We start from the raw sequence: 13210 nt of genomic DNA, 5'->3' as shown, positions 1-13210 counted from the left end.
TCTGGAAGCCACTACCAAAATTAGGAAGATTCTTTCCAGGGAGAGCATAACAATGAAAACATTTGACATATAATAATATATGTACTTTTTTTTATTAACACATTCAATAACGTGTTAATAGTAGTAGGCCTAGCAGTGGGTCTAATAACCACCATGATTTAAAAAGCGTGGTAAGTGTTGGCAATATTTTGAGACCCCCTAAAGTAACATGAAAAAAATGTGTTATTTCTTTTGGTAACAAAATCACACTTACACTACTGCAGATGATCCCCTACATGTATATGATGTTGAATTTCTGTTAGAGGATTAATTTTTTTTCCCCCATCCAATTGATATCCTCCTTGACTTCTTTCTTTAGGCTCTAGTAGCAACTCCTGCTTATAAAGCATTCTAAAAACTTTGATTCAAAAAACATGAATTTCTGTTTAGCAAAGAAAGGCCCTTATGATTTACTCTTCCTCCCTTTTTAGCCTAATCTCTGCTTTTCAGTACCAACCCATGGCCAATTAGACCATATCTACTGTTCTTTCATGCCTCCTTATCCTTACATTCCATTGAAATGCCCATACATTCCCTTGGATTGGCTTCAGTTTACCCTGAATTCTTTTTCTAGCTATGTCATTCATCCTCTTACCCAGGCTAGAAGGAAGTTCTCCCAGCCTTTCTTATCCCTCCATCGGATTTAGATCACCATGTTGTACATATTGTATTATAATTGTCAGTTAGTACTAACTACTCTTATCTACTTTCAAGTTGGCTTTTAAGAGTAGATACTTGGTTATATTCCTCTTTGACAGTATCAAAACCTATCACGAAGCAGGCACACACACAAACATGCATTAAAAAAATGAAAATGTTTGTTGCAAGCCTTACATCTTCCATTAAATCTGTTCTCTTCAGTCTGAATTCATGTTTTCTCTCTTGCAAATCCTATTATATTATTGTCAGAACTACTTTCAAACTAATTTCCTAATTACTTCATTTCATAATTGGTTCATTTTGTCTGCCTTCCCTGCCCTCCCGCTTCATGCTCCACTCACCCATCCTGCCCTGGCAAACAGTGTCTTACCTGCTGTCTCATGGCACGACAGTAGTTTTAACTTTGGCTGTATTTTAGTAACATCATGTTTGTGCCACATGTGCGTGCTAGGCCGTTTCAGTTGTGTCTGACTCTTTGCAACCCCTTGGACTGTAGCCCACCAGGCTCCTCTGTCCCTGGGATTCTCCAGGCAGGAATACTGGAATGGGTTGCCATGTCCTTCTCCAGGGGATCTTCCTCACCCAGGAATTGAACCTGTGTCCCCTGCAGCTCCGGCGTTGCAGATGAATTGTTTACTTCTGAGCCACGGGGGAAGCCCATCTGTGCCCTAGCCAATCCCAAACTGAAGTCTTGTATTTATTAAAAAGCCACCCCGGTGACTGTCATGTGAATTCATGATTGCAAATTACAGAGAAATACCATTATCTGATTTTAAAAAGTTAAAATAATTTTGAGACTTTCTGATAATGACAGTATTAGAATATTGGCACAGATAGAAGACATGGGGAGGAAAAGATAAAATGTTTTGGTGGAGACAGATTTTTCAGTTGATTTATAGTTGATATTGATTGCATCTGTCTCTTTTTTAAAAGATCAATACCATAGGTTACATGTTGTATGATTGCATTTATATAACCATTTTAAAATAATAAAATTTTAGAATGGAGAACAGATGAAGCCAGAAGTTAGGTAAAAAGTGTGTGCTTATAAAAGGGCAACATACAGGATCCAGTGGTGATGGGGTTGTTTGGTATCTTGTCTGTGGATACATGAACCTACGCAGTGATAAAATTGTACCAAACTAAATATACACGTTCACAAATGAGTGCAAGTTAAGCTGGGGCAATTTTTTAAAAAGTGTGTCAAGTGAAAGGAAATTGAATGAAAAACAGAAGCCAGTTTAAATGTGAATGGTACTTACTTCCTGTGGTTAGAGCCCAACTCTAGTTTAGAAACAATGAGGAACATCTCTTTTTTAAAGAGACTTTTTTTTAATTGTGGAAAATCTATTTATCGTGAGCATCTTTTCTGAACCCCCATGAGAACTGAAATGGACTTCTTTCCCTAATATAGTTCAGTGCAAGTAGAAAGAGTCCTGAAGTCTGAGACCAAAGTTGTGGGTTCAGATTTAAACTGTTTAAAGCTCTGACACTGAGCTTGTCACCAAATGGTCTTATCCTGCTCATTTTTATAAACAGGGCTCATATTGTTATTGTGAACAGTAAGTGGCTATATGTACAAATACAAGTAATTGTTAGAATTTTTCTCTAGAATTCATTTGTCCTCTATCTTTTGTTTTTTTATTGATCTTCCCTAAAGGTTATGGTACTCTGTTCTTTTCTGAGCATGCTCTCAATTCATCTCTCTGCTTCTACCCCAAGATGCCTTCCCTGGCATAATTCCATGTTGAAGCTCTGTCGTATAAGTCTCAGGAGTGTGTGTATGTGTGTGTGAATTCAGGAGAGAGTATCTGTGTAGTGCTCTAACTCACTTGTCCTTTCTACTCCTGTAGGGGAAACCCAAGAAGAAGCTTATTGACAGGAAGAACACGGTAACTGATTTTTAAAAGTTGAGAAATTCTTTCCCTGTGCATAATATGTGACCATGCACAGACTAAGCATGATACTTTACATAACCATTTTCAGTACTGAAGCACTATTATGTGGCAAACTTTTTACAAACTAAGTTTGGGATTTGTATTTTTTAACTACAAATATGTCTTTTCAATGATAGTAGTTGTGTTTGGCTATGTGAGAGAGCCCAAAGTCTTAGTGAGATTTCAAGATCAATCTCAGGCTGAATTCAAAGAAAAGGTTATGTTTTGGCCTTGACATACCTGGGGCATACAGGTATGGGACTTTGTACCATATAGGACTGAGCAGAACTACTTCCTGTTTGCCTTGGAACTAGAAGTGTGCAAGATATCTGTGGCTCTTAATTTTGGCAGAAGAGAGGTGGGTCTTAGAAGAAATGACTGGGATGGCCTTGCCCAACTGAAAACTGCAGCCAGAATAAGAACTCTTAACCCTAAATACATACCCTCTGGTTTGAGAGATTGCATACATCCCCTTTGTGCTGTTTCTTTTCAAAAAGCACAATGATAATAAGAAAGAAACTCCTATATTTAGCTTTTTCTTTTGCATTTAAGAATTTAAGATAAATTTGGTTTTCTCATCCAAATCTTTTGAAGCATAAATCTGATTTTTCTTTAAAGGAGGAAAATATCATTGCCATTTAATTTAGGGAAAACTGAGAAAAATAAACTTTTATAGTTTGTTTTTAAATGAAAGTCATGCTTAGCTTATAAATTTTCTCTGGTTATTAGTCAAGGAATACATTTCATAGATATACTACTGTCAATTTGGAAATTAGGGGAAAGAACTTCAACAACAAGAATATTTATTTAAACGTTGGTGGGTTTTGTTCTTCAGGACATTTTATGTGCTATGAGTACTGGTTTTCTGGTAGTATATAAGCAAATAAAAGGTAGCAAATGAAAACCTTATGCTGAAGCATGAAACAAATCTTAATTCATTTAAAAAAAGTAAAATTATTAAGAGTATGTTCTTTGACTGCAATGAAATTAGAAATCAATAACAATAGAAAATATCCAAATATTTTGGAATTAAACACATTTCTAACTAATCCATGGGTCAAGGAAGAACTCATGAGGAAAATTCAAAACGATCATAAAAACAGAACATTAAAATGTGTGAAATGCAACTAAAGTACTGTTTGCTTGTGTGTGTGTGGGGAAGGCATGTGATTGATAACTTTAATACTTGTACTAGGAAGCAGAGGATTAGATCACTGATCTAGTGTTCAATTTTATGAAACTAGGAAAACAAGAGTGACCAAAAGTAAGTTGAAGAAAGGAAATGATAAAGGGCAGATCAATTAAATACAAGACAAACAATAAAGAAAATTAATAAAAATCCAATAGCAGAATTGATAAACTCTTAAGTAGATTTATCTAGAAAAAAGAGAAAACACTGATTACCAATGTCAGATAGTAAAGTGGGGCTATCCCTATAGATCCTACAGACATAAAAAGGATATTATGGGAATATTATTAGCAACCTTATTTCACTACTTTGACAACTTGAATGAAATGTCTGAATTCCCTGTGGGGAGAGAACTCTCAGTAAAACTGACACAAGCTGAAATAGAAATTTTGAATAGCCCTATGCTTAATCAGAATATTGAATTTATTAAGAAAAAAATATTTCCTATACAGCACACTGCAAGTCATTTCACTGGTGAATTATATCAATATTTGAGGAAGAACATATACCAGTCTTAAAGAAATTCTTTCCAAAAAAATAGGCAAGGATACTTCCCAATTCATTTTATGATACCAGAAGAGTAAGGCATGAAAACTTGACAAAAATATTAAAAAAATTGTAGGCTAATATCTACATGAACATAGACACAAAATTTCTTAAAAGAATAATAGCAAATAGAGTTCATTAGTATATGAAAAGGAATAGGAAAAGGAGTACGTCAAGGCTGTATATTGTCACCCTGCTTATTTAACTTATAGGCAGAGTACATCATGAGAAACGCTGGACTGGAAGAAACACAAGCTGGAATCAAGATTGCCGGGAGAAATATCAATAACCTCAGATATGCAGATGACACCACCCTTATGGCAGAAAGTGAAGAGGAACTAAAAAGCCTCTTGATGAAAGTGAAAGAGGAGAGCAAAAAAGTTGGCTTAAAGCTCAACATTCAGAAAACGAAGATCATGGCATCTGGTCCCATCACTTCATGGCAAATAGATGGGGAAACAGTAGAAACAGTGTCAGACTTTATTTTGGGGGGCTCCAAAATCACTGTAGATGGTGACTGCAGCCATGAAATTAAAAGATGCTTACTCCTTGGAAGAAAAGTTATGACCAACCTAGATAGTATATTCAAAAGCAGAGACGTTACTTTGCCGACTAAGGTCCGTCTAGTCAAGGCTATGGTTTTTCCAGTGGTCATGTATGGATGTGAGAGTTGGACTGTGAAGAAGGCTGAGCACTGAAGAATTGATGCTTTTGAACTGTGTGGTGTTGGAGAAGACTTGAGAGTGCCTTGGACTGCAAGGAGACCAACCAGTCCATTCTGAAGGAGATCAACCCTGGGATTTCTTTGGAAGGAATGATGCTAAAGCTGAAGCTCCAGTACTTTGGCCACCTCATGCGAAGAGTTGACTCATTGGAAAAGTCTCTGATGCTGGGAGGGATTGGGGGCAGGAGGAGAAGGGAACGACTGAGGATGAGATGGCTGGATGGCATCACGGACTCGATGGATGTGAGTCTGAGTGAACTCCGGGAGTTGGTGATGGACAGGGAGGCCTGGCATGCTGCGATTCATGGGGTTGCCAAGAGTCAGACATGACTGAGCGACTGAACTGACTGACTGACTGAAAGTGAGATTTGTGCCCCAGTAAGGCACAGTTGGTTTAAGATTTGAGAATTAGTCAATTTAATTTACTATATATTAAATAAAGGGGGAAAAAAACCAATGATCATTTTATTAGCTGCAGAAAGACCCCAAACAACCCACATATGTTGAATTGATAAAATTAAATACGTTATGAGAAAAATTCTTAGTAAATCCGGCATAGAAGAGAACTTCGATCTGATTTAAAGGCTTTCTGTGAAAAACCTATTTCTAATGTCAAACTGAAATATTGATGGCTTTACCCCTATGATTAGTAATTAGGCAAGATGTCTGCTCTCACCACTTGTATTTCCTTTATGGTAGAGTTCCTAAACAGTACAGTAAAACAAGGGATAGAAAAAGAAATAAGAGGTATACAGATTAGAAACAAAGAGGTTAAAGTCTTTCCTCTTAGATGACACGATCGGGTTAGTAGAAAATTCTAAGGCATATACAGAATGACTATAAGAACACAAATGCGCTTAGCAAGGTCCTGGGATATAAGGTCAAAATCTTAGGGATAAATTTTACAACTATGCTTAATATCTATATATTAAAAGCTCCTGAATGTTACTTAGAGAGACTAAAGAAGATCTAAATAAGTACAGTGATATCATGGTTTAGAAAACGTAATATTGTAAGTATTCATTCTCCACAAAATGATCTAAAGAATATTGTAGTAATTTTTTTGGTAGAAATTGACCAACTGTTTTTCTTTTCAGTGTATATAAAAATGCAGAGGGGTTAGAATATCCAAAATAATCTTGAAAAAAGACCTAAAGTACCTGACTTAAAGGAATATTATGCTGTAGTAATGAAAACTTACGAATTTATCAGTGAAACAGAATTAAAAGCCCAGAAATGGGCCCTTATGACTTTAAACAAGAGGCCTAAAGTAATCCAATGAGGAAAGGAAACTTGGAAACTTTTTAGCAGATGGGGCTGAAACTCAATATTATATTTTAAAAAATGAACCTCAACCTCTATTGCCCACAAAATTTATAGGTGATTCATAGATATATACATAAAAAATATTGCTATAAAACTTTGTGAGTGAAAATATCTTTGTAACTTTGGGCTTGGCAGAAGTTTTTAGATATGGCACAGAAAGTAGTAAGCAAAAAGGAAAAAAATGGTAAGTTAAATTTCCTCAATATTAAAAATTTTGTTTATTAAAAACACTTTTAAGAAAATTATAAGGCAAGCCATAGTTTTGATCCATCTCAAAAATATGCTAATAAATGAATTCATACTGTATGATTCTATTTTTATGAAGTTCTAGGACAGGTAAATCCAAACTGTGATGAAAAAATTCAGAACAGTTTCCTTGAGGAGTATGAGGGTGGGGTTTACTAGGAAGGGATGTGAGGACTTTCTGAGGGGGTAGAATGTTAGAATTTGGGTTGCATAGCTCTAGGTCTCATCAAATGGACATATGGACATTTAATATTTGGATATTTCACTGTATATTATTTTTAGGTTACAGAAAAGAGAAGGGAAAAAAGTTCAAAGCCCTATAAAGCAAATATTGACCTCTAGATCCCAATAATTTCATCATTTAAGTGTTTAGGAATGAAGTGCAGTGATGTCTTTGTGCAACTTTGAAATGCTTAAAAAATTAAGTGGATTGATATTTGGATAGAAAAAAGAAAAGATTAAATATATATGTGATGAAATAAATATAGTAAAATATTCATTGTCGAAACTGCCCAGTGGGTATACGGATGTTCACTGTATAATTCTGTTTAAATATTTCATAAAATGTTAGAAAGATAAAAGGAAATAGATATAGATAAAAGCTATTACAATTTATTTATAAGGAGTTCAGTCGTTTATTAAATCAGAAGTATTTATAGTATATTGGGTGTATGCTGAGCAGTCTCAGAAGTGTCACTGACCAGTGAGAAAAGCCAGGCATGGGCCTTGCCCTCAGAAAACTGTACATACAGTTCTGTTTCTTCCCCCTACCTCCCTACCGCCATGCCTTGTAATAGTGGTGATTTGTATGTCTGTTCAGGGTTCCTTAGAAGCTTACAGTTGTTATTTTAAACATCAGATTTGTTTTATTTTCTTTATTATTTAATTATCTAAAACCATTTTCACAACTGTGTGAGGGGGGGTGGTTGGGGTAACATTCAGTTGTTGAGATTATGATAAACTGGGGTTGAACAATTTTTAAAAGTTGATTAATTTGCTTCCCGTTTCTGCCCCCAGTGTCAGGACATTACCAGTTCTTAGCTCAATTTCCTGCTCTAGAGAGGAGGCCTTCAAAATATTTATGTCCAGACCATCCAACCAGAAATCCCTAGAAGTCTTAAATAGACCAGAAGACACAGCCTTTCCATCATACTCAGGGACTGAAAACTCCTAGGGGAATGACGATGAATTATGACCTCAACGTGGTCCTCAAGCTTTTGGTACCAGGGACGGGTTTTGGGGAAGATGATTTTTCCGTAGGTGGGGTAGAGGGGATTGTTTGGGGATGATTCCGGTGCATTGCGTTTATTATGCACTTTCTATTGTTATTATGTCGGCCCCACCCCAGATCATCAGGCATTAGATCCTCGAGATTGGGGAGCCCTGTTCTAAAGAGTTCACAAGAGAGAGAGTTCAGAGTCAACCAGTTAGATCTTGAGTTCTGGGTGCACAGCATTGGCTGCCTGCTTTCCAATGCTAATGTGGATACGTCTTTTCTGACTTGGTGACCCAAGAACCCTGTCTCTCTTTGGTGACCTGGATTTCTCTGCCTGTCCTATACTCTGCCTGGTCCTTGTCTGGAGGGCTGATGGTGCCTGTCACGTCCCTAATTTTATGAGTGTAGCTGTGGCCGTCTCTCTCCCCATCCACGACCTGATTGAATTTGGCGTTGTCCTCCCTCTGCTGCCTTCCCTTGTCCGTGCCTCTCACCCTAACTCCTGACCTGTGCTCAACCCCTGAGGAGTCCCTGCCACCTCTCCCCAGCTCCTCCCGTAACTCGGTGTGCTCCGAGGGAGACGTCCCTCCTGTTTGAGTGCTTGAGACTTGATGCGTCCCGAGGTCATAGTGACTTTTCACAAGGACGCTCTCTGCCCGTGAGTCTCATTCAGGTCTATGCTGTGCTCATCACAGATTATCACCTCTTCCTCTCCTCAGCAGCTGCTGAATCTGTATTCATTAAATACTGCCTACTTCAAAAGAATGTCTGTATCATTCTGAGTTATAATGAATAAATAATAAGTGCACCTCTGGCCGTCCCTCAGCTTAAGAACTGAAGTGTCGCCAATATCTCAAGTCATTCTAGCCTTGGGTGTTGGTAGCACTTTATGGTCTCTGCACTGAATAGTCAGCCCGTATTGTTGGATAGATTAAAAACGCTTAACCATTGTCTTCAGACGTATTTTTGTTCACAACATTTAACAAATTCAGATAGGCCATTAGTGAAATTTTAATGTAGATTCCAGTATTCCCATTTATCGGCCAGACATTTCAGAACTCACTAGAGTAACCATGCCTGGTCTGACATCTTGACAGAGTTCTGTCAAGCTTAGTCTTGGAATAAAAGAACTTCCTGAAAGTTCTAGCTGCCATGTTTTTTCCTCACAGAATGGCGATTGATGGAGCACCAGAACTGAAGGTAGAGAGTATGAATTCAAGGGCCAAGCTGCACGCTGCTCTCTATGAGAGGAAGCTCCTGTCTCTGGAGGTGCGAAAACGTAGACGACGGAGTGGCAAATTAAGGGCATTGAGGCCAAAATACCCAGGTACCTGCCGGGGAGCCTTCACCAAGCTCCAATATCTGTGTCCTGTCAGACTGATGTAATCAGCTTCTTAACTAGTACTTAATGAATCAGGACTTTCCTGATCACATAAGCTTACTTTTTTTTTTTTTTTTGATATATATACTCTTTTCCTCTGAAACTCATTTCAAAAAAATCAGTGTTTTAAACCTTCCGTCCTATAATATTTGTGTTGAAGACTATCTGAAGCACACACATGTTGGCTTTTGCTCTTATTCCAGCATCATTTCGCTGCTTGATACTTAGCTTAAGTTCAGTGGAACCCCTGAGCATTCTTATTTGGGGTTTTCATGATTAGGTATGAAGTCCAGTTTATCCTTTGGCATTTGCTGAATGGTGTAAGTATTTGAAACACAAACAGAAAAGGGGGAGTTTCTTTCTCTCCCAGAAGCTCCCATGCTATAGCTCTATTTGTCACTGACAAATTGACTTCTCTTTCTCCCTCCTCCTCTTGTTTGTTGAGTGCCTGTGTCAGCCACATTAGTCACTGCACTTTCACTGACAAATGGAAAAAGCTGTGGCCCTTGTCCTCAAAGACCTGCCAAAGCAGTGAAGGAGAAGGAGAATGGATAAACAGAGGATGGAAAGATATTCCCCTGCTCTGTGTACCTCCATGAACAGCATCTCTAAAAACTTTTAACACGCTATAGAGATCGCTAAAAAGTTTTCTGCCTAGAGATGTGAGAGAGCCATTGGTATTGTGATGAGAAACATCATCTCTAATGAAGATCATTAGTAGGTTCTTAAAAGGTATAAGATTGGAGAGGGACATGTGTATGCTGTTAACTTTGTGCATTATTTGCCGTCTGATTTAGAAATGGGTTTTTACTAAAAGGATAAAAGGAAGGTATTGGGAGAGAGGAAAATTAAATCCTTTTTTCAGCAACATTAGTGATTCTTCGCATTTAGTGATTACCCAACCAGCTGAAATGAATGTTAAAACTGAGACAGAAAGTGAAGAGGAGGAAGAAGTTGCATTAGACAATGAAGATGAAGAACAGGAAGCTTACCAGGAGGAGTCTGCAGGGTCCCTTGGAGAAAATCAAGCCAAATATACACCCTCACTGACTGTTATGATAGAAAATTCACCCAAAGAAAATGCCATGAAGGTTCCTGAGTGGAATAACAAAGGTGAACAGTGCTGCAGAATTGAAACTCAGGAGCCAGAGCCTAAATTTAACCTGATGCAGATCCTGCAAGATAATGGCAATCTTAGGTATGTATCTTTCCTAATTATTCTAGTAAACCGAAAGCAGGTCGTTTGTACTGTGCACCAGGATATTGTGCTGGTGGCTTTATAGGCATTTTTCATTTTTTATGCACAGGATTCCTCTGAATTAATGAATGTGATTTGATATTATTGTTATCAAGGAAACTGGGCCTTAGAGAAGTTGCTTGTCCAAGGTCTGGAGCTATGAATCAAACCCAGGTCTCACTAGCTTAACAAACATTTTGGGGGTTTTAGTGTCAGTGACTTAGAAGTACAATGTGACCCAGGACAAGGGAGCTCAGATCAGCACATGGCTCAGTGTGGAGACACTTAAAGAGAGGGGCTGTGACCCCAGTATGGACAAAGGGCTCTTAGGACCCGGGAAAAGGAGTGACTGGTCTTGCCTGGGAGGGCTAGGGAGAGATTAGGGGGGAGACAAGATCTGAACCAGGACTTGACGGATGAGTAGGCTTTCAGGATTTGGGAGATGACAGCTAAGTGTGGGAGTGCTAGTAGAGGGAATAAAGGCACAGAGGCCTGATAGTACAGTCATTCATTCAATCCCTTGACAAATATTTATTGCGTACCTGCTCTATATCAGGAATTGTGCCAGACTGTGTAATGTTACAGTAGAGACCAAGACAGGCTCCTGAAACTCGCAGCCTAGAGGGGAAGGCTGACAGTAAACAAACAAGGTAATTTCAGGCAATAAGTGCTGTGTAGACAATAAAATAGGGTGTGGTATTAGACTGTAATAGGGCAGAAAGTTTCTTTAGGTTCTGGTGCTTCAGACGTGGAGAAGTAACCTTTAGGGTGAGTCCTGAATGATGGGGAGGAGTAAATCATGTGAATATCAGGTAGCAGAATATTCCAGGCAGAACAGCAAGTATAAAACCCCTGTGATTGAAATGAGCTTGGCAAGTCTGAGGAATATAGATTAGTGGTGTGGAGTTACGTGGAGAAAAGGGTGCAGTAAGAAGTGAGACTAAAAAATTGGATGTCATTTGATCATAAAGGGCCATAGAGGAGCCTGGACTTTTTTCTAGATGGATAATTTTTAAGCAAATGAGTGATATGGTCAGATCTTGATTTAGGAAGTAAATTCTGGTCACATTTTGGGATAGTGATTGATAAGAGGAGAACTAAGGATAAAGATTGAAGGCAGGAGGAGAAGGGGATGACAGAGGATGAGATGGTTAGAGGGCATCACCGGCTCAATGGACATGAGTTTCAGCAAGCTCCGGGAGATGATGAAAGACAGGGAAGCCTGGTGTGCTGCAGTCCATGGGGTCGCAAAGAGTCGGACACGACTGAACAACAACAATGGGTAGAGCACTGAGTTAGGGGCTGTTCAAGTAGCCCAGAGCCAGGAAGATGAAGACCCTATCAGAGCAATGCCTGTAGGAGTGAAGAGGATGGGATGGAGTTAATGAAATTTGTAAGTTAAAGTTGCTAAGGCTTGGTCTTTGTGGATGTAAGAACCCCACAGAGCCTACATTTTCGCAAATCTGGTCATGTGATATTGCAGCCAGTCAATATAAGGAGCACAGGAGTTGGTTTCGTGATAAAAATAATGTGTTTTGTTTGGGACACAGTGAGGTGGAAGAGCTCTAGAGTGAAGATGTTCAGTTGATAGGTGAAAATACAGCTTTGTAAGTCAGAGTTGAATAGGACTGTACAGCTTCAGAGTGGATGAACTTGTTCATTTCAGTTTAGTTCAGTAAACATGGACAATGAGAAAAGGAAGAGAATTGAGGCCTGGAGAAAACCAGCATTGTATAGTAAGAGATCAAGAAATAGCAGTTAGAGAGATAGCTATAAAACTGGGAGGAGACAGGGTGGTAAAAGCTACAAGAAGAGAGTTTCAAGCTGAAGAGTGAGTGCCTCAGGCAGCCCAGTTTAGAATGAGGCCTCTGAACCGTCTCTTGCACTTATGACACAGTTGTGGACTTTGTGGATAGAAGAGAAACTGTGAGCTGAGTAAATAGGAAAGCAAGTGTGAACTGACTTTTTCAGAGGGTTTGACAATGAATGAAAGGAAGGTGAGAACTCATCAGAGAGCATGCTAAGAGAAAAAAGATTTCTTAAGATTGGGATTCTGAAGCGGATTTATAGATTAGGGGGAGGATTTGATGGTAAAAGAATTAGAGATACATACAGAAATGGATATATTGTCGTATAGGAAGGTAGAAAGAGGCCAGTGGAGGGGTGCCTCCCTGTCTTAAGTCAGAAAGAAAGTACTACACGTGCGACCATGCCTACTCATGTCCAACTCTTTGTGACCCCATGGACTGCAGCCCACCAGGCTCCTTTGTCCATGGAACTGTACAGGCAAAAATACTGGAGTGGGTTGCCATTTCCTACCCCAGGGGATCTTCCTGGTCCAGGGATTGGACCCCCGTCTCTAATGTCTCTTGTACTGGCAGGCGGATTCTTTACCACTGAGCCACCTGGGAAGCCCCTAAAGCACTGTGGGTTGAATGCAGTGATTAGAAGTTAAAGAGTCAGGAAGTGTAAGTGTTCATGCATGATGGCCTTTATTTTCTAAGCTAGAGGTCTGTTCTTAAACCACAAGGCTGGAGGGTGATGTTGTTGTTTAGGGGGTTGGAGGGTAGGGTTGAGGTTTGGAGTGGTGTGGAGAATGAGAGTGGCTCCATTAGTGGAGGGCACACTGAGCTCTGTCAGAAGGCTTGGCTGTGACTTCTCATTGCTTACCAGCTGACTGTGATCACGGGCAAGTCAGCGTGTCTCAGT

The 13210-nt window shown here is 39.1% G+C and overlaps 1 protein-coding gene across 13 annotated transcripts in view; it reads left to right on the top strand.

Moving 5' to 3' along the window:
* TTLL5 (tubulin tyrosine ligase like 5) overlaps positions 1–13210 on the top strand; it is a 308459-nt gene that overhangs the window by 91063 nt on the left and 204186 nt on the right. For 10 of the 13 annotated variants that reach the window (XM_040226042.1, XM_040226045.1, XM_040226052.1 and 7 more), the window contains 3 exons: positions 2553–2591; positions 9053–9210; positions 10156–10462. In XM_040226042.1, the coding sequence (XP_040081976.1) occupies positions 2553–2591; positions 9053–9210; positions 10156–10462 (504 nt within the window). The remainder of the gene's footprint in view (positions 1–2552; positions 2592–9052; positions 9211–10155; positions 10463–13210) is intronic. The other 3 variants (XM_040226046.1, XM_040226044.1, XM_040226049.1) reach the window with 1 other exon arrangement.

The sequence above is a fragment of the Oryx dammah genome, unplaced genomic scaffold (genome assembly GCF_014754425.2).
Source record: "Oryx dammah isolate SB20612 unplaced genomic scaffold, SCBI_Odam_1.1 HiC_scaffold_26, whole genome shotgun sequence".
NCBI lineage: Eukaryota > Metazoa > Chordata > Mammalia > Artiodactyla > Bovidae > Oryx > Oryx dammah.
This window is presented reverse-complemented; position numbering and strand designations above follow the sequence as displayed.